This window comes from Lolium rigidum, chromosome 6 (genome assembly GCF_022539505.1).
Source record: "Lolium rigidum isolate FL_2022 chromosome 6, APGP_CSIRO_Lrig_0.1, whole genome shotgun sequence".
NCBI classification, from domain to species: Eukaryota; Viridiplantae; Streptophyta; class Magnoliopsida; order Poales; family Poaceae; genus Lolium; species Lolium rigidum.
The window spans coordinates 68,918,125-68,941,442 of NC_061513.1; the positions used below are offsets into that span (position 1 = coordinate 68,918,125).

At 42.5% G+C, this 23,318-nt stretch overlaps 2 protein-coding genes and 2 long non-coding RNA genes across 4 annotated transcripts in view; all 4 read right to left on the minus strand.

Moving 5' to 3' along the window:
- Positions 1 to 13,908: 13,908 nt before the first annotated feature.
- On the minus strand, positions 13,909 to 14,692 carry LOC124659723. The gene is made up of 2 exons (XR_006989676.1): positions 14,358 to 14,692; positions 13,909 to 14,196 (listed from the first exon to the last, which is right to left on the minus strand). It is a non-coding gene; the product is annotated as an uncharacterized LOC124659723 (long non-coding RNA).
- Positions 14,693 to 14,707: 15 nt separating this feature from the next.
- On the minus strand, positions 14,708 to 17,387 carry LOC124659722. Its single transcript, XM_047197545.1, has one exon. It carries the CDS (start codon positions 16,914 to 16,916, stop codon positions 15,735 to 15,737), a length of 1,182 nt encoding a protein of 393 aa, XP_047053501.1. The 5' UTR covers positions 16,917 to 17,387; the 3' UTR covers positions 14,708 to 15,734.
- Positions 17,388 to 21,381: 3,994 nt separating this feature from the next.
- The window catches only part of LOC124659724, a 4,187-nt gene continuing 2,250 nt past the window's right edge, over positions 21,382 to 23,318 (minus strand). Inside the window, exons 2-3 of the long non-coding RNA XR_006989677.1 lie at positions 21,623 to 21,670; positions 21,382 to 21,458 (exon numbers count right to left, since the gene is read on the minus strand). This is a non-coding gene — a long non-coding RNA (uncharacterized LOC124659724). The remainder of the gene's footprint in view (positions 21,459 to 21,622; positions 21,671 to 23,318) is intronic.
- LOC124659720 overlaps positions 23,046 to 23,318 on the minus strand; it is a 2,176-nt gene continuing 1,903 nt past the window's right edge. Inside the window, exon 2 of the mRNA XM_047197543.1 lies at positions 23,046 to 23,312. Within this exon, the coding sequence (XP_047053499.1) occupies positions 23,052 to 23,312 (261 nt within the window). The 3' untranslated portion in view covers positions 23,046 to 23,051. The remainder of the gene's footprint in view (positions 23,313 to 23,318) is intronic.

Sequence of the window (23,318 nt, forward strand, 5' to 3'; positions counted from 1 at the left end):
TTCATCTCCCGGAGGACTCTACACCGCCATGGTCGCCTCCGGAGTGATGAGTGAGTAGTTCACCCCTGGACTATGGGTCCATAGCGGTAGCTAGATGGTTGTCTTCTCCTCATTGTGCTTCATTGTTGGATCTTGTGAGCTGCCTAACATGATCAAGATCATCTATACTGTAATACTCTATGTTGTGTTTGTCGGGATCCGATGGATAGAGAATACCATGTCATGTTAATTATCAAGTTATTACATATGTGTTGTTTATGATCTTGCATGCTCTCCGTTACTAGTAGAGGCTACGGCCAAGTTTTTGCTTTTAACTCCAAGAGGGAGTATTTATGCTCGATAGTGGGTTCATGCTGCATTGACACACAGGACGGTGACGAGAAAGTTCTAAGGTTGTGTTGTGCTTGTTGCCACTAGGGATAAAACATTGGCGCTATGTCCGAGGATGTAGTTGTTGATTACATTACGCACCATACTTAATGCAATTGTTTGTTGCTTAGCAACTTAATGCTTGGAGGGGTTCGGACGATAACTTTGAAGGTGGACTTTTTAGGCATAGATGCGGTTGGATGGCGGTCTATGTACTTTGTCGTAATGCCCAATTAAATCTCACTATACTTATCATGTCATGTATGTGCATTGTTATGCCCTCTCTATTTGTCAATTGCCCGACTGTAATTTGTTCACCCAACATGCTTTTATCTTATGGGAGAGACACCTCTAGTGAGCTGTGGACCCCGGTCCATTCTTTTATACTTGAAATACAAATCTGCTGCAATACTTGTTTTTACTTGTTTTCTCTGCAAACAATCATCTTCCACACAATACGGTTAATCCTTTGTTACAGCAAGCCGGTGAGATTGACAACCTCAACTTGTTTCGTTGGGGCAAAGTACTTTGGTTGTGTTGTGCGGGTTCCACGTTGGCGCCGGAATCTCGGTGTTGCGCCGCACTACATCCCGCCGCCATCAACCTTCAACGTGCTTCTTGACTCCTCTTGGTTCGATTAAACCTTGGTTTCTTACTGAGGGAAACTTGCCGATGTGCGCATCACACCTTCCTCTTGGGGTTCCCAACGGACGTGTCAACTACACGCATCAAGCAAATTTACGGCGCCGTTGCGGGGAGATCAAGACACGCTGCAAGGGAGTCTCCACTTCCCAATCTCTTTACTTTGTTTTTGTCTTGCTTTATTTTATTTACTACTTTGTTTGCTGCATTGTATCAAAACACAAAAAAATTAGTTGCTAGCTTTACTTTATTTGCTTGTCTTGTTTGCTATATCAAAAACACAAAAAAATTAGTTTACTTGCATTTACTTTATCTAGTTTGCTTTATTTACTATTGCTAAAATGGCCAACCCTGAAAATACTAAGTTGTGTGACTTCACTAGCACAAATAATAATGATTTCTTATGCACACCTATTGCTCCACCTGCTACTACGGCAGAATTCTTTGAAATTAAACCTGCTTTACTGAATCTTGTTATGCGAGAGCAATTTTACAGTGTTAGTTACGATGATGCTTGCTGCCCATCTCAATAATTTTGTTGAACTATGTGAAATGCAAAAATATAAAGATGTAGATGGTGACATTATAAAATTAAAATTGTTTCCTTTCTCATTAAGAGGAAGAGCTAAAGATTGGTTGCTATCTCTGCCTAAGAATAGTATTGATTCATGGACTAAATGCAAGGATGCTTTTATTGGTAGATATTATCCCCCTGCTAAAATTATATCTTTGAGGAGTAGCATAATGAATTTTAAACAATTGGATAATGAACATGTTGCTCAAGCTTGGGAAAGAATGAAATCTCTAGTTAAAAATTGCCCAACCCATGGATCGACTACTTGGATGATCATCCAAACCTTCTATGCGGGACTAAATTTTTCTTCGCGGAATTTATTGGATTCAGCTGCTGGAGGTACCTTTATGTCCATCACTCTTGGTGAAGCAACAAAGCTCCTTGATAATATGATGGTTAATTACTCTGAATGGCACACGGAAAGAGCTCCACAAGGTAAGAAGGTAAATTCTGTTGAAGAATCCTCTTCCTTGAATGATAAGGTTGATGCTATTATGTCTATGCTTGCGAATGATAGGACTAATGTTGATCCTAATAATGTTCCATTAGCTTCATTGGTTGCCCAAGAAGAACATGTTGATGTAAACTTCATTAAAAATAATAATTTCAACAACAATGCTTATCGGAACAATTCTAGTAATAACTATAGGCCATATCCTTATAATAATGGTAACGGTTATGCTAATTCTTATGGGAATTCTTACAACAATAATAGGAATACACCCCCTGGACTTGAGGCCATGCTTAAAGAATTTATTAGTACACAAACTGCCTTTAACAAATGCTGTTGAGGAAAAGCTCAATAAAATTGATATTCTTGTTTCTAGAGTTGATAGTCTTGCCTCCGATGTTGATCTTTTGAAATCGAAAGTTATGCCTAATAGGGATATTGAAAATAAAATTGTTACTACAGCAAATGCCATCCAAGTTAGAATTAATGAGAATATAAGATTAATGGCTGAGCTGCGTGCTAGGTGGGATAGAGAAGAAAATGAAAAACTAGCTAAAAAGGAAAATGTAGCTAAAGTTTGGACTATTACCACCACTAGCAATGCTAATGATTCATATGTTGCTGCACCTCCTACTATCAATGGTAAAATAATTGGTGTTGGCAATGCTTCTACTCCTAGTGCAAAGCGCGCAAAATTACACGAAGCTGCTAAAGCTACTGAAGCTGCTTGTGATAAAGCTGCTGAAATTTTTTCCAACCTTGGGGATGATAATCCCATTGCTTTAGATTGTAATGATTTAGATTTTGATGATTGCCACATCTCTGAAGTTATAAAGTTCTTACAAAAACTTGCTAAAAGTCCCAATGCTAGCGCTATAAACTTGGCTTTCACAAAACATATTACAAATGCTCTCATAAAAGCTAGAGAAGAGAAACTAAAACTTGAAACTTCTATTCCTAGAAAGCTAGAGGATGGTTGGGAGCCCATCATTAAAATGAGAGTCAAAGATTTTGATTGTAATGCTTTATGTGATCTTGGTGCAAGTATTTCTGTTATGCCTAAAAAAGTCTATGATATGCTTGACTTGCCACCATTGAAGAATTGTTATTTGGATGTTAATCTCGCTGATAATGCTAAAAAGAAACCTTTGGGAAGAGTTGATAATGTTCATATTATGGTTAACAATAACCTTGTCCCCGTTGATTTTGTTGTCTTGGATATTGAATGCAATGCATCTTGCCCCATTATATTGGGAAGACCTTTTCTTCGAACCGTTGGTGCTACTATTGATATGAAGGAAGGTAATATTAAATATCAATTTCCTCTCAAGAAAGGTATGGAACACTTCCCTAGAAAGAGAATGAAGTTACCTTATGATTCTATCATTAGAACAAATTATGATGTTGATGCTTCATCTTTCGATGTTACTTGATATACACTTTACGCGCCTAGGCTGAAAGGCGTTAAAGAAAAGCGCTTATGGGAGACAACCCATGTTTTTACTACAGTATTTTTGTTTTATATTTGTGTCTTGGAAGTTGTTTACTACTGTAGCAACCTCTCCTTATCTTAGTTTTATGTTTTGTTGTGCCAAGTAAAGTCTTTGATAGAAAAGTAAGTACTAGATTTGGATTACTGCGCAGTTCCAGATTTCTTTGCTTGTCACGAATCTGGGTCTATCTCCCTGTAGGTAGCTCAGAAAATTAAGCCAATTTACGAGCATGATCCTCAGATATGTACGCAACTTTCATTCAATTTGAGCATTTTCGTTTGAGCAAGTCTGGTGGCCTAATAAAATCCATCTTTACGGACTGTTCTGTTTTGACAGATTCTGTCTTTTATTTCGCATTGCCTCTTTTGCTATGTTGGATGAATTTCTTTGATCCATTAATGTCCAGTAGCTTTATGCAATGTCCAGAAGTGTTAAGAATGATTGTGTCACCTCTGAACATGTGAATTTTTATTATGCACTAACCCTCTAATGAGTTGTTTCGAGTTTGGTGTGGAGGAAGTTTTCAAGGATCAAGAGAGGAGTATGATGCAATATGATCAAGGAGAGTGAAAGCTCTAAGCTTGGGGATGCCCCGGTGGTTCACCCCTGCATATTATAAGAAGACTCAAGCGTCTAAGCTTGGGGATGCCCAAGGCATCCCCTTCTTCATCGACAACATTATCGGGTTCCTCCCCTGAAACTATATTTTTATTCCGTCACATCTTATGTACTTTGCTTGGAGCGTCGGTTTGTTTTTGTTTTTTGTTTTGTTTGAATAAAATGGATCCTAGCATTCACTTTATGGGAGAGAGACACGCTCCGCTGTAGCATATGGACAAATATGTCCTTAGGCTCTACTCATAGTATTCATGGCGAAGTTTCTTCTTCGTTAAATTGTTATATGGTTGGAATTGGAAAATGCTACATGTAGTAACTCTAAAATGTCTTGGATAATTTGATACTTGGCAATTGTTGTGCTCATGTTTAAGCTCTTGCATCATATACTTTGCACCCATTAATGAAGAAATACTTAGAGCTTGCTAATTTGGTTTGCATATTTGGTTTCTCTAGAGTCTAGATAACATCTAGTATTGAGTTTTGAACAACAAGGAAGACGGTATGGAGTCTTATAATGTTTACCATATGTCTTTTATGTGAGTTTTGCTGTACCGTTCATCCTTGTGTTTGTTTCAAATAACCTTGCTAGCCTAAACCTTGTATCGAGAGGGAATACTTCTCATGCATCCAAAATCCTTGAGCCAACCACTATGCCATTTGTGTCCACCATACCTACCTACTACATGGTATTTATCCGCCATTCCAAAGTAAATTGCTTGAGTGCTACCTTTAAAATTCCATCATTCACCTTTGCAATATATAGCTCATGGGACAAATAGCTTAAAAACTATTGTGGTATTGAATATGTACTTATGCACTTTATCTCTTATTAAGTTGCTTGTTGTGCGATAACCATGCTTACGGGGACGCCATCAACTATTCTTTGTTGAATATCATGTGAGTTGCTATGCATGTCCGTCTTGTACGAAGCAAGAGAGATCTACCACCTTCATGGTTGGAGCATGCATATTGTTAGAGAAGAACTTTGGGCCGCTAACTAAAGCCATGATTCATGGTGGAAGTTTCGGTTTTGGACACATATCCTCAATCTCATATGAGAATAATAATTGTTGCCACATGCTTATGCATTAAAGAGGAGTCCATTATCTGTTGTCCATGTTGTCCCGGTATGGATGTCTAAGTTGAGAATAATCAAAAGCGAGAAATCCAAAATGCGAGCTTTCTCCTTAGACCTTTGTACAGGCGGCATGGAGGTACCCCATTGTGACACTTGGTCAAAACATGTGCATTGCAAAGATCCGGTAGTCCAAGTTAATTAGGACAAGGTGCGGGCACTATTAGTATACTATGCATGAGACTTGCAACTTGTAAGATATAATGTACATAACTCATATGCTTTATTACTACCGTTGACAAAATTGTTTCATGTTTTCAAAATAAAAGCTCTAGCACAAATATAGCAATCGATGCTTTCCTCTTTGAAGGACCATTCTCTTTACTTTTATGTTGAGTCGGTTCACCTATCTCTCTCCACCTCAAGAAGCAAACACTTGTGTGTAGCTGTGCATTGATTCCTACATACTTGCATATTGTACTTGTTATATTACTCTATGTTGACAATTATCCATGAGATATACATGTTACAAGTTGAAAGCAACCGCTGAAACTTAATCTTCCTTTGTGTTGCTTCAATACCTTTACTTTGATTTATTGCTTTATGAGTTAACTCTTATGCAAGACTTATTAATACTTGTCTTGAAGTACTATTCATGAAAAGTCTTTGCTTTATGATTCACTTGTTTACTCATGTCATTACCATTGTTTTGATCGCTGCATTCACTACATATGTTTACAAATAGTATGATCAAGGTTATGATGGCATATCACTTCAGAAATTATCTTTGTTATCGTTTTACCTGCTCGGGACGAGCGAGAACTAAGCTTGGGGATGCTTGATACGTCTCCGACGTATCGATAATTTCTTATGTTCTATGCCATATTATTGATGATACCTACATGTTTTATGCACACTTTATGTCATATTCGTGCATTTTACGGAACTAACCTATTAACAAGATGCCGAAGTGCCGGTTCCTGTTTTACTGCTGTTTTTGGTTTCGAAATCCTAGTAACGAAATATTCTCGGAATTGGACGAAACGAAGACCCGGGGGCCTATTTTTCCACGGAGCTTCCGGAAGACCGAAGAACATACGAAGTGGGGCCACGAGGTGGCGACACCACAAGGCGGCGCGGCCAAGGAGGGGCCCGCGCCGCCCTATGGTGTGGGCCCCTCGTCGGGCCCCGACTCTGCCCTTCCGCCTACTTAAAGCCTCCGTCGCGAAACCCCGAGGCGAAAAACCACGATACGGAAAACCTTGCGAGACGCCGCCGCCGCCGATCCCATCTCGGGGGATTACGGGAGATCTCCTCCGGCACCCTGCCGGAGAGGGGATTCATCTCCCGGAGGACTCTACACCGCCATGGTCGCCTCCGGAGTGATGAGTGAGTAGTTCACCCCTGGACTATGGGTCCATAGCGGTAGCTAGATGGTTGTCTTCTCCTCATTGTGCTTCATTGTTGGATCTTGTGAGCTGCCTAACATGATCAAGATCATCTAACTGTAATACTCTATGTTGTGTTTGTCGGGATCCGATGGATAGAGAATACCATGTCATGTTAATTATCAAGTTATTACATATGTGTTGTTTATGATCTTGCATGCTCTCCGTTACTAGTAGAGGCTCTGGCCAAGTTTTTGCTTTTAACTCCAAGAGGGAGTATTTATGCTCGATAGTGGGTTCATGCTGCATTGACACTGGGACGATGACGAGAAAGTTCTAAGGTTGTGTTGTGCTGTTGCCACTAGGGATAAAACATTGGCGCTATGTCCGAGGATGTAGTTGTTGATTACATTACGCACCATACTTAATGCAATTGTACTGTTGCTTTGCAACTTAATGCTTGGAGGGGTTCGGACGATAACTCTGAAGGTGGACTTTTTAGGCATAGATGCGGTTGGATGGCGGTCTATGTACTTTGTCGTAATGCCCAATTAAATCTCACTATACTTATCATGTCATGTATGTGCATTGTTATGCCCTCTCTATTTGTCAATTGCCCGATTGTAATTTGTTCACCCAACATGCTTTTATCTTATGGGAGAGACACCTCTAGTGAGCTGTGGACCCCGGTCCATTCTTTTATCTTGAAATACAAATCTGCTTGCAATACTTGTTTTTACTGTTTTCTCTGCAAACAATCATCTTCCACACAATACGGTTAATCCTTTGTTACAGCAAGCCGGTGAGATTGACAACCTCAGCTGTTTCGTTGGGGCAAAGTACTTTGGTTGTGTTGTGCGGGTTCCACGTTGGCGCCGGAATCTACGGTGTTGCGCCGCACTACATCCCGCCGCCATCAACCTTCAACGTGCTTCTTGACTCCTACTGGTTCGATTAAACCTTGGTTTCTTACTGAGGGAAACTTGCCGCTGTGCGCATCACACCTTCCTCTTGGGGTTCCCAACGGACGTGTCAACTACACGCATCAGCTGCTAGCCCAGATCAATCGATATTGGATCCGTTGGGGCTTGGCAGTGGCAGGGAGGTGGTGTTGTGGCGGTATTGGATAAGGAAGTTTGGTTGCAGTTTGTCGCCTGGCAACTCGAGTAGTTCGAGGTGAAGGACCACGGGAGAAATCCTTGTCCGGGCTTTGGTCCAGACTAGCAACGGCGACACTTGTGGGTGTAGTTGACTTTCTTGGAAGCGTTGTTCAGAGCTCCTCTCGTCACCTCGGAGTTTTGACTTCCTTGGGACCGAACGATGGAGGCGCTTCTGCGTCTTTCTCCTTGTTGATGGCATTGTTTCGGAGTTGGCTTCATCTTGGGGGCTAGAGGATGGATGGCCGCTGAGACGCCTCGCTTGGGGCGCTACGTGTAGTTTAGCAACGATGATGCGTCAAGCAAAGCTTGGTCACGGTTTGGGCTTCGATAGTCGGTTACCGGCGTGTTCGATGGATCTTCTCGTGCTTCGATGTGTTGATGTGGAGTCGGAGCTGCGGTGGGGTGTGCCCCTGAGACAACGATGACCAGCAACCGGTGGTGTGGAGGACGATTCGGTCGGCGCAAGCCCAACATAGTTCACTTGTGATACTCGACGGCCAAGTCGGAGCTGTCTCTCGTTGGCGTGTGTGGCCGATTGTTGGCATTTCGCTAGGTCGGTCAGGGGTTGTGTCCAATATAATCGTGTTCTATGATAATATTGGTGCATTTTTACCAATTTTTGCCCCATTTTCCACTAATAATCGGCCGTCTTCTTATTTATCAATGAAAATGGCAAGTTTTGCCTTGTTTCAAAAAAAAAAAAATAACCCAGCGAGACAAAGCCGTTGCTGCCGCGCCTAGTTGCCTGAAGGCTCGAAGGAAGACGGCGAGACGCTGGGCATCCATGCCACTGGTGTTCCCTCCGTCGCTCGAGCAAGAGGGTCAAAGCCGATAGCGAAAGAAGCAGAGGCTTTCGTTTGTTATACTGATCAAGCACTCGACGACGAGTTAGCAAAAATGTTCACTGATCAAGCTGGACAGCGCCCAAGACCTGGAGGTGATTAATGGGCACGTGAGTTTGCTAGAACTAAGACGAATCAGGAGATCCAGGTGGAATCTCGACAGGGATTACGAGCATGCTATGTCAATCTAGCAGACAAAGCTTTTGCCTCCTTCGAACAAAAAAAAAAGGAAGACTGGCCTCCAGCTTGCTGCATCAGGAATGACACGAGGAAAGCATCAACCATGACACTGTAAATGGAAAATCGAGGCAACATCGGAAATTTCTTGTGCCCTGTATGCAACGAGAGGTGACCCCTTTCGCAGTCTGAGACAAGTAGCTGCCCCTCCTCTTCTTGTTCTCCCCTCCATACCGACCGCTACACGAACAAATCGGATCTGTCAGAAATACACCTGTTGCCACGGTCAACCGCTAGCTAGCAACGCCCAGAACGAGGGCCAGCACAGCATTACCAAGTAGTAAAACATATCAGAGGTACTCAACTCAACACCAGGCAATTGGCACCCATAATTTGGCGTCAGCACCAAGTCAAACTGGTGATGGATTACAATCGATTGTCAAAGGCCAACACAGCCTAATTAACCCAAATATTTCAGACTTCAGTTGACAAGTACATAATGCTCCATTAGACAGGCTTCAGTTGACAAGTACATAATGCTCCATCGATGAAGTACTACTACACCACTGTTTAACATATTTGAAGATTTCCGCAAGACAGCTGAAGTAGATGTAGCCATAGACATAGACATAATCAGACTTCAGTCGCATCCCAGGCTGCACATCATCCAGTAATAAGCTGCTTTCTTCAGACTGCTAAAGACACCTATGCACAAACCCATCTTACATTACTTAACTCAGCAGTATTAACTTCACACTAAAGGAACATGTGGCTGAATAAATTTAGCCAGAACATATGAACACTATACTAGGTAAAAATAGTATAAGAAAGTGATAAAACAGGAAAATCAGTATGAACACACTACCAACCTTTTCCTTTTCTTTTTCTCGGGGGAACACACTAGCAACCTGCTTCCCTGAAAAACAAAATAATCATGCATCATCAGATTACTTAGATGAAAACATGAAAGTAGTTTTAAGCTTCAATGTGCAAATCAAGTTGCCAATTTGACACGCCTTCAGTGTGCTTGTTCATGCTATAAAATCAGTACCATTGGAGTATGCACATGTACAAGAAGAGGACAGCAGTGGACTTTTCTAGTATCTATAGGCATTATGATTTTATATCCATAGGCATCAGCAACCACAAAATTCATGTTTCATACGAAATAATATTGCTGGTGTACATTGATATGTAAAATCCTAGTGTTTACAGGCATAATGATTTTATATACAAGGCATCAGCAACCACAAATTTCATGTTCATACGCAAAATAATAAAGTTGGTGTACATTGATATGTAAAATCCTAGTTCTAGGATGTGACATCAGCTAGTACACAGATCACTGGCCTCATATTACATTACCGGTTTATCTTATAACTAGTCCCATATAACCCTACACTCTACAGTTGGACACGCGTAGAGGATACCACAATCAGAACTCGTAGAAATAAAATAGCAGCGCCCATCTAACAACAGAAACTTCATAAAAATGGCTAACAACAGAAATGTTACTCCATCTCCTGTAAGCTACTGTTTCCTGACGCCTACTAATGCTCCTTTCAGCAACCAACAAATATGCACACCACCTTCTAAAATCACCTCGATTATCAAGGCCGGCACTGCCGAAATAACCCAAAACATTTCAGACTTCAGTTTACAGGTACATACTATTAGATAGATGATGCGCTCCACCACAGTTAACATATTACTAGATGATTCCGAACATAGCTGCAGTAGATGTAGACACGGACATAGAGATAATCGACAAGAGTCGCATTCCAGGCTGCACATCATTCAGAGATAAGCTGCTTCTGCCTCGAACTGCTAAAGACACCTGTGCACAAACCCATCTTACATTAGTTAATTCAGCAGTATTAACTTCACACTAAAGGAACTTGTGGCTTATTATTTTTAGCCAGAACATTTGAACACTAGTACAGGTAAAATAGTATTAGAAAGTGATAAAAGAGGAAGATCAGTAATGAGCACACTAGCAACCTGAAATAAAAATAATCCTGTACCAGCCGACTGTACAGATGAAAACATGCAACTAGTTTTAAGCTTCAAAGTGCGAATCAAGTTGCCAATTTGACACATTCTGTGTGTTTGTTTTCTACTTCAAATTTGAGGCAGCTCAAGCGGTAAAATCAGTTCACTGAATTATGCACACATACAAGATGAGGACAGCAATAAACTTTTATGGTATCTATAGGCATTAGGGTATTATTTTATATCTATAGGCATAAGCAACGACAAAATTCAGGTTCATACGAAAAATAATATTGCTGGTGTGTATTGATATGTAAATCCTAGTTCTACGACGTGACATCACCTAGTACACAGATCAATGGTCTCATATTATATTACCGGTTTATCTTGTAAATAGTCCGATATAACCAATATGGGACACAAGTAGAGGATACCACAATCACAACTCTCAGCTAACAACAAAATCTTTATAAAAATGGCTTCTATTTCCTGTAAGCTACTGTTTCCTGACACCTACTAATGCTCCTTTTAGCAACTGACAAATACCCACAAAAAAAATAGTATTAGTAGTTAATCTCTTAAATAGTCCAATATGACCCTACAGAAATCAGCACCAAGGAAAATAATGCATATATATCGGGGCATCCCTAACAACAAAAATATTGTAAAAAAGCTAACACAAATATAATTCTATCTCTCGTGCGATGATTCTTGACTCAGGATCTGACATATACGTGGACCACTTATCCAGACCACAACATACATAACACGTGAAAATTCAGAACCACATTCGACTGAACAACTGAAAATTCAAAAAAATGGCAAGTGTACAGTTTAAGGCATGCAGTCACATGCAAGACAAACTTTTCAACAAAAGATGAAATAGTGAAACATGTATACCAGTGTGATTAATAGCAAGATCAACAATGATAAACACTATCTTACAAAAACAATTATTGATGGGATAAACACAACTATATTTCATCATTCAAATGTGCCAATAAAGTTCCCATTTGACATACGAGAACTCCAGTTCAAGTCTACTTCATAGATTGTTTGTTATCAATTTTCACTTCTTATGTGGCTCATGCTGAAAATAAAATGTAATGTAGTAGTTGTACAAAGATGATCAACTGTAATTACAGTGGTAGTTCCGTAGATACACCAGATGCTTCTACCCAGTTGCCAATTATATTCAACCTGCAGTCAAGTTGCCAATGTGACACACCAGGTGCTTAAACATAAGTTTTTAGTGCGTCTGTTGTCTACTTCAAATCTAAGGCAGCTCATGGTATCCGATCAGCACAATTGATGTACATGTACAAGAAGAGGGCATCAATAAAATTTTGTTTTATCTATAGGCATCATGATTTTATATCTAAAAGGCAGCAGCAACCACAAAAATCATCTTCATTAAAAATATATACCTGGTGCGTATTGATATGTAAATCCTAGTTCTACGATGTGGGATGAGCTAGTATACAAATCAATGATCTCATATTATATTACTGTTTATCTCGTACATAGTCTGATATAACCCTACTACATTAGACACAAGTAGAGAAACAGCAGAGCCTAGCTAACAACAGAAATTTCATAAAAATGGTTAACACCAGAAATGGCATTCCATCTCCTGCAAGCTTACTATTTCCTGACGCATACAAATGATCCTTTCAGTAACTGATGAATACGCAGACGACCTTCCAAGACCACAGCAATCATAACATGTGGAAAAATCAGTCACACCATGCTGGACTGAATAACTGAAAGTGAGAAAAAAAAATGGCTACAAGACAACTGAAGGCATGCAATCGGCCATCTACTTTCTGTCACATATATTTATTTCAAACCCTCCCACATTCAAGCACTTGCATGACAACTCCTCAACAAACAGATAGAAATAGAATAGTACTACTTATACTACTTATTTTATAAGGTACGATAGATATTGTAGATTTACGGTTAATACCAAGATCAGCAGGGATTAAAAAAAACTCAAATAAGTACCGACCGACCAAATAGAACTGTATTACTCCCCAAATCTGCCCAACTAAATTGCTTGTTTGCCATAGTCTCCAACTCAAGTATACTTTGTACTTTGTTTGTTGCCAATTTCCACCATGTATGTGGCTTGTGCTGGGTATTTAATTGTGTGCAGGTGAACAATAATACACTACAATGGTAGTAACATAGACACCCGCAGTTCAATGATAACATACAGACATAAAAGACAACAAGACTATAAGTTCATAAAAAAGTTCAGTTGATAGTTAACAGTTCAGAAGTACACTGGTTATTCCTATGAAAAATAATTGGATTTAGGAGTCCTGGAATGTTAAAACGAGCAGACGAGAAAGCAGTTACCTTCAGCATAGAAACTTGGGGTCGGTGGCGAGGCGTCGCCAGTGCTTGGAGACGATGGATGCGCGCAGGAGATAGGGCGGGTGCGGCGGGAGGCGGAGCATGATCTCGTGGAGGAGGTCGTCGTCTTCCAGCGGATGCGCCGATACCGGCGACGGCGAGGAGGGTCGGGGGCGGCGGCTACTGCTGCTGGCCATTGCGGACTTCTACTGGGTTGGGGACTGGACTGGACTACTGGAGACTGCGGGTTTCTATTTTTTTTCTTTGAAAGGTGGGTTTTTTCAGGAGCCAAAGGGTAAAGTGTGAAGGGGCTGTTCTTCTCCGACGTGACCTATATTTTCTCCATTTTTTTTGAGCCGATTTTCTCCATTGTGTCAACTGTATCCGTATGGTTTGATATACTCCAGACCTAGTTTTTATCAGACAATGAGGTTGCCAGCACTGCCTCTCACAATTTTCTGCATGTTAGTGTCCCAAATTTCAAAATGAAATGTAGGGTTGTTAATCCAAATGATACGCCATTGGGAAGAATGCGAGGACTAAGACAAATCAGGAGATGCAGATATAGTTTCGACAGGGATTACGAGCATGCTATCTCAATCCGACACGAGCAGCAGCTGCCCCTCCTCTTCTTCCCCTCCATTCCGACATCTACACGGAAAATCGGGGCTGTCAGAAATTCACCCGCTAGCTAACAACGCCCAGCACGGCATTACCAAGTAAAACATATTAGAGGTACTCAGCACCAGGCAATTGGCATCCATAATTTGGCGTCAGCATTAAGTCAAACTGGCGGTGGATTACAATCAATTATCAAGGCCAACACTGCCTTATTTAACCCAAATATTTCAGACTTCAGTTGACAAGTACATACTACTCCATTAGACAGACAGACACATAAAGTACTACAACACAGTTTAACATATTTGATGATTTCCGCAAGACAGCTGCAGTAGATGTAGCCATAGACATACACATAATCAGACTTCAGTCGCATCCCAGGCTGCACCTCATCCAGTGATAAGCTGCTTCTGCTTCGAACTGCTAAAAACACCTGTGCAAAAACCCATCTTACATTACTTAATTCTGCAGTATTAACTTCGCAGTAAAGGAACTTGTGGCTCAATATATTTAGCCAGAACATCTGAACACTACTAGGTAAAATAGTATAAGAAAGTCCTAAACCAGGAAGATCAGTATGAACACACTACAAACCTTTTCCTTTTCTTTTTTGCGGAGGGAACGCTCTAGCTCTAGAAACCTGCTTGCCTGAAAAACAAAACAATCATGCACCGTCAGATTACTTAGATGAGAACATGAAATTAGTTTTAAGCTTCAATGTGCAAATCAAGTTGCCAATTTGACACACCTTCAGTGTGTTTGTTTTCTACTGCTCATGCCATAAAATCAGTACCATTGGAGTATGCACATGTACAAGAATAGGACAGCAGTGGAGTTTTCTTGTATCTATAGGCATTATGATTTTATATCCATAGGCATCAGCAACCACAAAATTCATGTTTCATACGAAAAATAATATTGCTGGTGTACATTGACACGTAAAATCCTAGTGTTTATAGGCATAATGATTTTATATACAAGGCATCAGCAACCACAAAATCCATGTTCATGCGGAAAATAATAAAGTTGGTGTACATTGATACGTAAAATCCTAGTTTAGGATGTGACATCAGCTAGTACACAGATCACTGGCCTCATATTATATTACTGGTTTATCTTATAAATAGTCCGATATAACCCTACACCCTACAGTAGGACACACATAGAGGATACCACAATCAGAACTCGTAGAAATAAAATAGCAGTGCCAATCTAACAACAGAAACTTCATAAAAATGGCTAACAACAGAAATGTTATTCCATCTCCTGTAAGCTACTGTTTCCTGACGCCGACTAATTAATGCTCCTTTCAGCAACTGACGAATATGCACACCACCTCTAAGACCACAATAATCATAACATCTGAAAACAAAGACAGTAGGCACTAGGCAGTGTGATCATGATGATGGATGACAGAAAGTCAGAAAGAAATGGATGATGCCAGGAGAAGGCACTGCAAAACTGAATGTTGATGGCACTTTCTCTCCCCACGGAGCTGGTACAGGGATGGTACTACGTGACCATGAAGGACAGGTTATTTACGCAGCTTGTCGAGAACTGAAGCAGTGTCGAGACGCGACAGAAGCTGAACTGGTGGTGATCGAGGAAGGAATGCAACTTGCTCTGCATTGGTCCCCATCAGACTTCATAATCGAAGCTGATTGCCCGGAGGCAATTGAGCCAACAAAAGAGAGCACACATAATACGTCTATTTATGCGTTCTTCGTGAGTTGTTTAGGGAAAAGGTACTAGACTAGCTAAGATCAGTAGGGATGCTAACATGGTAAGCCATGAACTAGCTAGAGTTGGTAGGGTTCATAAGAAAACTGCAGTTTAGTAACATAGGCACCCACAGTTCAATGATAACATAAAAACTTAAAAGACAATATGGCTATAAGTTAATAAAAAAAATTAAGTTTGAAGTTAACACTTCAGAAGTACACGCGTTATTCCTATGAAAAACAATTTGATTTAGGAGTCGTGCAATATAAAGATGTGCAAGCAGTTACCTTCGGCCCAGAAACTTGTGAAAGGCAGATAGATGCAACTATGGAAGCTTTTGACAAGTTCCTTAGACTGCATAGATTCAAGTTGAACCATGTAGACAGATGACTGCACCCGCAAAAAGATGGCATGAACATCATTCAGATAGTACAGTATAGATATTTTTTTATTCTCAATCCTAGACTCCAATCCAAGAATCTTCTGCAGTTCAAGAGTCTCCCGCAACACCCATGTGATAACTCCATGAGGATCAACCTTCCTGTCCCACATTTGCAAACAGCGGCGGTAGCGAGGGCCAGACAATGCAGCGAAGCCAACACCGCCATCCTCTGACTGGATGATCCCAACACTGTGATCGCAAGGAGGAGCACAAAGAGGCGTCTTGGTCACAGCGAACCTCTGTGCATCCAAATCAAACTCAAGTATACCAGTGGTATTCATCGCAAGCAGCCAGTGAAGGGTGTTACCGACAAGTGTGCTGCGAAATGGAAACATTATAGCGCTCCACGGAAGTGTTGTTGATACGAGATCACTCCATATGCCAACAGTGTCTGAAGAGTAAACGCTTGCGAAGGTGATAATTTCATTGACGGCTCTGCTCAGCACGACCACTTTGAAAGGGCTCGAGTGGCAGGCGCCATGAACATGGCCCTTGTCGGCAGCAGCACAGAGCACCGCCCCAAGTACAATCCTAGATTCTTGGGACTGCAGTGGATAGGGAACGATGTGGAGGTCATCAGTGATGGGGTCCCACACAATTACCTGACTCGATATCCAGTCATCAAAGAGTAGGAATCCGTGGCGGCAGTCGAGGCACGTCCATTGCTCACTGCCGCTGGGTCGCAGGGCGAAGCGCTTGGGAGAGATGCGGTAGGGCGGATCAAGGTAGGATCTGAAGGAGAATTTTCCGCGTTGGTACGAGAAATCACCAAGGAGGGGAGGCTTCCGGTGGTGGATGCTGAAGCGGCGAAGGAACTTGTGGTCCGTGGCGAGGCGGCGCCAGCGCTTGGAGACGATGGACGCACGTAAGAGGTAAGGCGGCTGCGGCGGGAGGCGCAACATGATCTCGTGGAGGAGGTCATCGACATCCAGCGGATGCGCCAGTTCTGGCAACGACGACGAGAGTTGGTGGCGGCGGCGGTGGCTCATGTCGCCCTCACCCCTCGGTGGGCTATTGGATCTGGGAATGGGGAATGGAGAGAGGATTTTAGGTTTTCAGATAATTCCTTATTTTACACAACCTAAAAATCTGCTTCCCTATTTGACCCCGGAAATGTTTCTTCACTGTTTGACACCTGGCCAGAACTTGTTACCTAATAATATGACACTCTAGTTCATTTTTCGAGTACTGACGGTGCTAAACAGCGACATGAAAAGACACATTTGCCCTTGGTGCACTATGTGACCAAATTTTCTTTGTAAAGACAAGCAAGAATACTGTTACATATTTGTTCACGGTTAAACAACCAAATAAAACCCGTACATTTGGTCACAGAACCGCCTTACATATGATAACTGAAAAAATTCCTCCTAAGATTTTAATTCAAAAGGCTCAAAAGTGGGGCAAAATCTCCCCACACCATATTCCCGCACACAGTTCATACGTATATAGAGAATAGACCGCACAACATTTACAAGTGTCATAAGCATCCAGGTTCACACATGTCATCCATGTTCACATTCACCACATATAGTTTCAGGTACAACACGTAGTTTCTCCTTCACAACATTGCGGGTATTTCTCTTGTAGTATTATTTTTTTATGGAAATGCACAATTAGCTGAGTATTTACGAAGGTATCAAATATTTTTTTCATTTTCATTCATTCCCTTACCGTCCCAGATCATAGAGGTGAAGAGCCACCACAGAAATATTCATACATGAATAAATTCATACAAAGATCCTAGCGATAATCTTTGAAGAAACTTGATACATGCAGAATAATCGCGAATTCCGGGTAACTGGCCAAGCTGCTAAAGTAGCTAAAGTAGTGATAAGTCCTGTCAATAAAATAGATCCTAATGAAAGTCCATCGATTCCCAATCTCCAGTGGAAATCGAAGATATCTATCCATTTATAATCCTCCTTTAATTGGATTAAAGGATCCTCCAGTTGGAAATGATAGCAGAATGCATAAGTCATTAGAAGGAATTCTAATAAACAAATGGATATAAAGATCCAACAGATAAAAGCAAAAGTAATTTCACATAGGAGCAAATCGGAAGATTCGTTCAGCATTAATTAATTTTTTTTTTGGAACATGGACGTAATTGTATGAATTCAGATCGAAAAGGAAACCACATAAGCAAATAACAAAAAAAACTAATCATACAAACTTATCTGGAACGTGGGCATAATTGGAGGAGCAGGCGACGCTCGTTGCAGGCGCTCGCGCTCACGGAGATGGTGATGTCGACGCAGCTCCACCCAAGGATCCCGCGACGACGCTGGCGGAGGAGGCAGCGCTGGAGCGCTGGCTCGAGGGTGCACCGGCCGAGCCCCTTGTCGCCGACCACGACGACTGCGCCGCCGCGCCTTGCCAGCCCTCCGCCGGCACGCTGGGCTGGCCATCCATAGCCTTGAATCCAACCTGGCCGCCCTCCACAGCCACCCGCTAGTCTCACATAGCTATCGCGTCTCGCCGCTGCTTCTATGCGCCGCCGGCGGCGGCTCGAGTCGGGGACAGACATGGACGACAGTAAACGGGTTAGATCTTTTTTTTAGCGTTGCGTAATCACTAAGGGAGGGGTATTTTTGTCCATGAAAATAAAAACTGACGGCGGGTCGGCAGTGTAATGGGGTGGACGGCGATGTCATATTAGGGAATAGGCAAGAAATTTTGCCTAAGTGTGAAATAGGGAAGGTCACAGTCTTTCAAAATATGCTCATATGGATAGGATGTGCGTAAGTGCCTTCATATGGATGAGTATATGTATATATGTGGGCGTCTACGTTTATATTGTGTTTCGCAAAAAAAAAAAGAGGACCAACGATCCTCCTTCCGCAAGAACCAAAGGGTTATGTGGCTCTCCTTTCTTCATAGTAAAAATGTGACAACGTGCAAGGATCGGACCAGGAAGCATGAACATGCTCTGTGTTTGTTTCTATGCATGTAATAATCCAAAACAGTTTGACAAAGAGCTCGGAGACGATAGCTTCGCCCCGTCGTCCGCTGCATCCGAGCCCCTCGTCGGCATCTCCTCTGATCTGGGGCCAACAACTCTGGAGCCGCTCCCCAATGGCATGGGCTCGCCCTGTCCTCGTCACCGCCATAGGTTCGTCACCGCCATAGGTCCATGATGGCGACTGCTCCTCCAACCGTTCATTGCCCTCCCGACAGGCTTCCTGGTCCCTTGTCGCTACCACTGGTTGCCTCAGGTGGCCCTGTCGAGGTGCCCCTTCATGCCAGTGATGGACTGCCGGCCCCGAGCTTGCTTTGGGTTACTTCTTTGGGCTTCGACAGTGATGACGATGATAAGAGTTGGCTCTGCAGTCGTTGTTGGCCTGCAACAAAGTAGTTGTTTCCGGCTTATTTTGTGGCACCGCTGATGAGGAGGAGGTGCCACCGCAGCCATGCGGCGGCCTCTCTACTGCTGCTGACGCTCTTGGTGACGAGGAAGGTTGGGTTCGGGCCCGCGGTCTGGGCGGCCGCCCTGACCGCAGGCTGTTGTCTTTGCTTCGTAAGAAAGGCCTTGAGCTTAGTCTCGCCTTCAGGCGTTGGGCTAGTGGGAGATGTTTTCGGTGCCTTGAGCGTGACCACCACGTCAGCACATGTCGTGAGCCCTTCAGATGCATCCGATGTCGTCATCCTGGTAATCGGGAGCGTTCCTGCCGTGCGCGCTTTCATGCCGCTCGTTCTCCGGATGCACGTGCTCCTTGCTAGCGGAGTCGCTCTCCGTTTGCTCAGACTAGTCGTCCCTCGGCATCCCGGAGTTGATCTAAGGTTGTGCGCCGCTCGTCATCGCCTACAACTTCGCAGCCAAGGCCCTCCCCAAGGTGTTGCGAGGAGTTCAATGTCAATTCCAGTTTAAAGTCTCACGTCCAATGCCAGTTTTCCTTGCTGCGCATAGCGCTCGATCAATTTGTGGATGACCGCGTCGAGGAGGCGTCTCACCCCCTTCATGAAGAGGTGGCAAGTCTCAAGTTATTGTTGACACCCGTTGATGATTCTTTGGAGCGGATGGAGGCTTGTTCTTTTGGTGGGCAGGAGCTCGCCACCGTGCAATCTTTGCTTCCACTTGGCTCCGTTGAGCAGATGTCGTATGTGGTTGAGGAAGAACATTTGTACAGTTGTTTCTCTCCTTGTGGTAATAGACATGATCTTGGCTTGAATGCTCACGCATGACCTTAGTTTTGAGAAGAGTGGCCTTGTTGATGCTTGAATCTCTCTCGCCTGAGTCGGGCAGGCATGCGGTTTCTATTGGTGCAACGGTTCCCGGAGTTGTCATCGCTAGAGAGGTTTGTGATTTTTTCGCCACCGTGGTTGTTGTCTACACTCGAACCGAGGTTGATTGATGGGTGACCCTGGTATCATGACCTGTCTTTGTCGGCGCAGTGTTGAAGTGTTGTGTTTGGAGTGTTCGTTTGTGTCGTTTTGTGGTCCTTTATGTTGTTGTTCGGATCTAACTGTTAGGTTTGGTTGTGGGGATATATGGGTGTGCTGTTGGTGTTGCCGCGACCTACTGCCACGCCTCGTCGCCTGAAGGCGTGAAGGAAGACGCTGGCCATCCATGCCACTGGTGTTTCCCTCTGTCGCTCGAGGAACAGGGTCAAAGCCAAGCGCAGAGAGAAGCCGATAGCGAGAGAAACAGAGGCTTTCGTTTGTTATACCTGGGAATCATCCAGGATGGACAGGTCGTCACTGATCAAGCACTCGACGAGTTTGCAGAGCTAACGGCACAGTCCTCTCGACCATTTCATTCACCACAAGGACTTGTATTGGTTTTGGAGAATGCCCAGGAGATCTATTCATGGGCACGCAAATTTGCTAGAACTAAGACGAATCAGGAGATCCAGATGGAATTTTGACAGGGATTACGAGCGTGCTATGTCAATATAGCACACAAAGCTTTTGCCTCCTTCAGACAAAGAAGAGGAACACTGGGCTCCAGCTTGCTGCATCAGGAAGACACGAGGAAGGCTTCAAACATGACACCGTAAATGGAAAATAAAGGCAACATCAGAAATTTCTTGTACCCTGCATGCAACAGGAGGTGACCCCTTTGCAATCCGAGACAGGCGGCTGCCCCTCCTCTCTCCCCCTCCGTTCAGACAGCTACACGAAAAATCGGGGCTGTCAGAAATTCACCCGTTGCCACACCCACTGGGTAACAACGCCCATAACAAGGGTCAGCACAACATTATTAGTAAGTGAACATATCGGAGGTGCTCAACAGCAGGCAATTAGCACACATAATTTGGCGTCAGCACTAAGTCAAACTGGCGGCGGATTACAATCGATTATCAAGGCCAACACTGCCCGATTAACCTAAATATTTCAGACTTCAGTTGACAAGTACATACGACTCCATTACACAGACAGATGAAGTACACACCACAGTTTAACATATCTGATTATTTCCACAAGACAGCTGCAGTAGATGTAAGACTTAGACATAATCAGACTTCAGTCGCATCCCAGGCTGCACATCATCCAGTAATAAGCTGCTTTCTTCAGACTGCTAAAGACACCTATGCACAAACCCATCTTACATTACTTAACTCAGCAGTATTAACTTCACACTAAAGGAACATGTGGCTGAATAAATTTAGCCAGAACATATGAACACTATACTAGGTAAAAATAGTATAAGAAAGTGATAAAACAGGAAAATCAGTATGAACACACTACCAACCTTTTCCTTTTCTTTTTCTCGGGGGGAACACACTAGCAACCTGCTTCCCTGAAAAACAAAATAATCATGCATCATCAGATTACTTAGATGAAAACATGAAAGTAGTTTTAAGCTTCAATGTGCAAATCAAGTTGCCAATTTGACACGCCTTCAGTGTGCTTGTTCATGCTATAAAATCAGTACCATTGGAGTATGCACATGTACAAGAAGAGGACAGCAGTGGACTTTTCTTGTATCTATAGGCATTATGATTTTATATCCATAGGCATCAGCAACCACAAAATTCATGTTTCATACGAAATAATATTGCTGGTGTACATTGATATGTAAAATCCTAGTGTTTACAGGCATAATGATTTTATATACAAGGCATCAGCAACCATAAATTTCATGTTCATACGCAAAATAATAAAGTTGGTGTACATTGATATGTAAAATCCTAGTTCTAGGATGTGACATCAGCTAGTACACAGATCACTGGCCTCATATTACATTACCGGTTTATCTTATAAATAGTCCCATATAACCCTACACTCTACAGTTGGACACGCGTAGAGGATACCACAATCAGAACTCGTAGAAATAAAATAGCAGCGCCCATCTAACAACAGAAACTTCATAAAAATGGCTAACAACAGAAATGTTACTCCATCTCCTGTAAGCTACTGTTTCCTGACGCCTACTAATGCTCCTTTCAGCAACCAGCAAATATGCACACCACCTTCTAAAACCACAACAATCATAACATCTGAAAACAAAGACAGTAGGCACTAGGCAGTGTGATCATGAGGATGGATGACAGAAATTCAGAAAGAAATGGATGATGCCTGCAAATCTGAATGTTGATGGCACTTTCTCTCCCCACGGAGCTGGTACAGGGATGGTACTACGTGACCATGAAGGACAGGTTATTTACGCAGCTTGTCGAGAACTGAAGCAGTGTCGAGACGTGACAGAAGCTGAACTGGTGGTGATCGAGGAAGGGATGCAACTTGCTCTGCATTGGTCCCCATCAGATTTCATAATCGGAACTGATTATGTGTTCCGCATCAGTGTAATTCGTGAGTTGTTTAGGGAAAAGGGTACTAGACTAGCTAAGATCAGCTCAAAAAGACTAGGTAAGATCAGTAGGGATGCTAACATGGTAAGCCATGAACAAGCTAGAGTTGGTACGGTTCAGAAGAAAACTGCAGTTTGGTTAAGGGATTTTCCTCCAGAAATCGCCAAAGCCTTAGCTGATGATTGCAATCCTGTAGCATACACTACCATTGTACAATAATACACTACCATTGTAGTAACATACACACGCAAAATTCAATGAAAGCATAAAAACATAAAAGAAAATATGGCTATAAGTTAATAAGAAATGTTAAGTTTGTAGTTAACACTTCAGAAGTACACACGTTATTCCTATGAAAAAAAATTTGATTTAGGAGTCCTGCAATGTTAAGATGCGCAAGCAGTTACCTTCGGCCCAGAAACTTGTGAAAGGCACATAGATGTAACTATGGGTGCTTTTGACAAGTTCCTTAGACTGCATAGATTCAAGCTGAACCATGTAGACAGAGGACTGCACCAGCAAAAAGATGGCATGAACATCATCCAGATAGTGCAGCATAGTTAATTTTTCATTCTCAATCCTAGACTCCAATCCAAGAATCTTCTGCAGTTCAAGAGTCTTCCGCAGCACCCACTA

Coding starts and splice junctions, on each gene's coding strand:
- LOC124659722 (XM_047197545.1), bottom strand. CDS start 16,916: ATGAGCCACCGCCGCCGCCACCAACTCTCGTCGTCGTTGCCAGAACTG.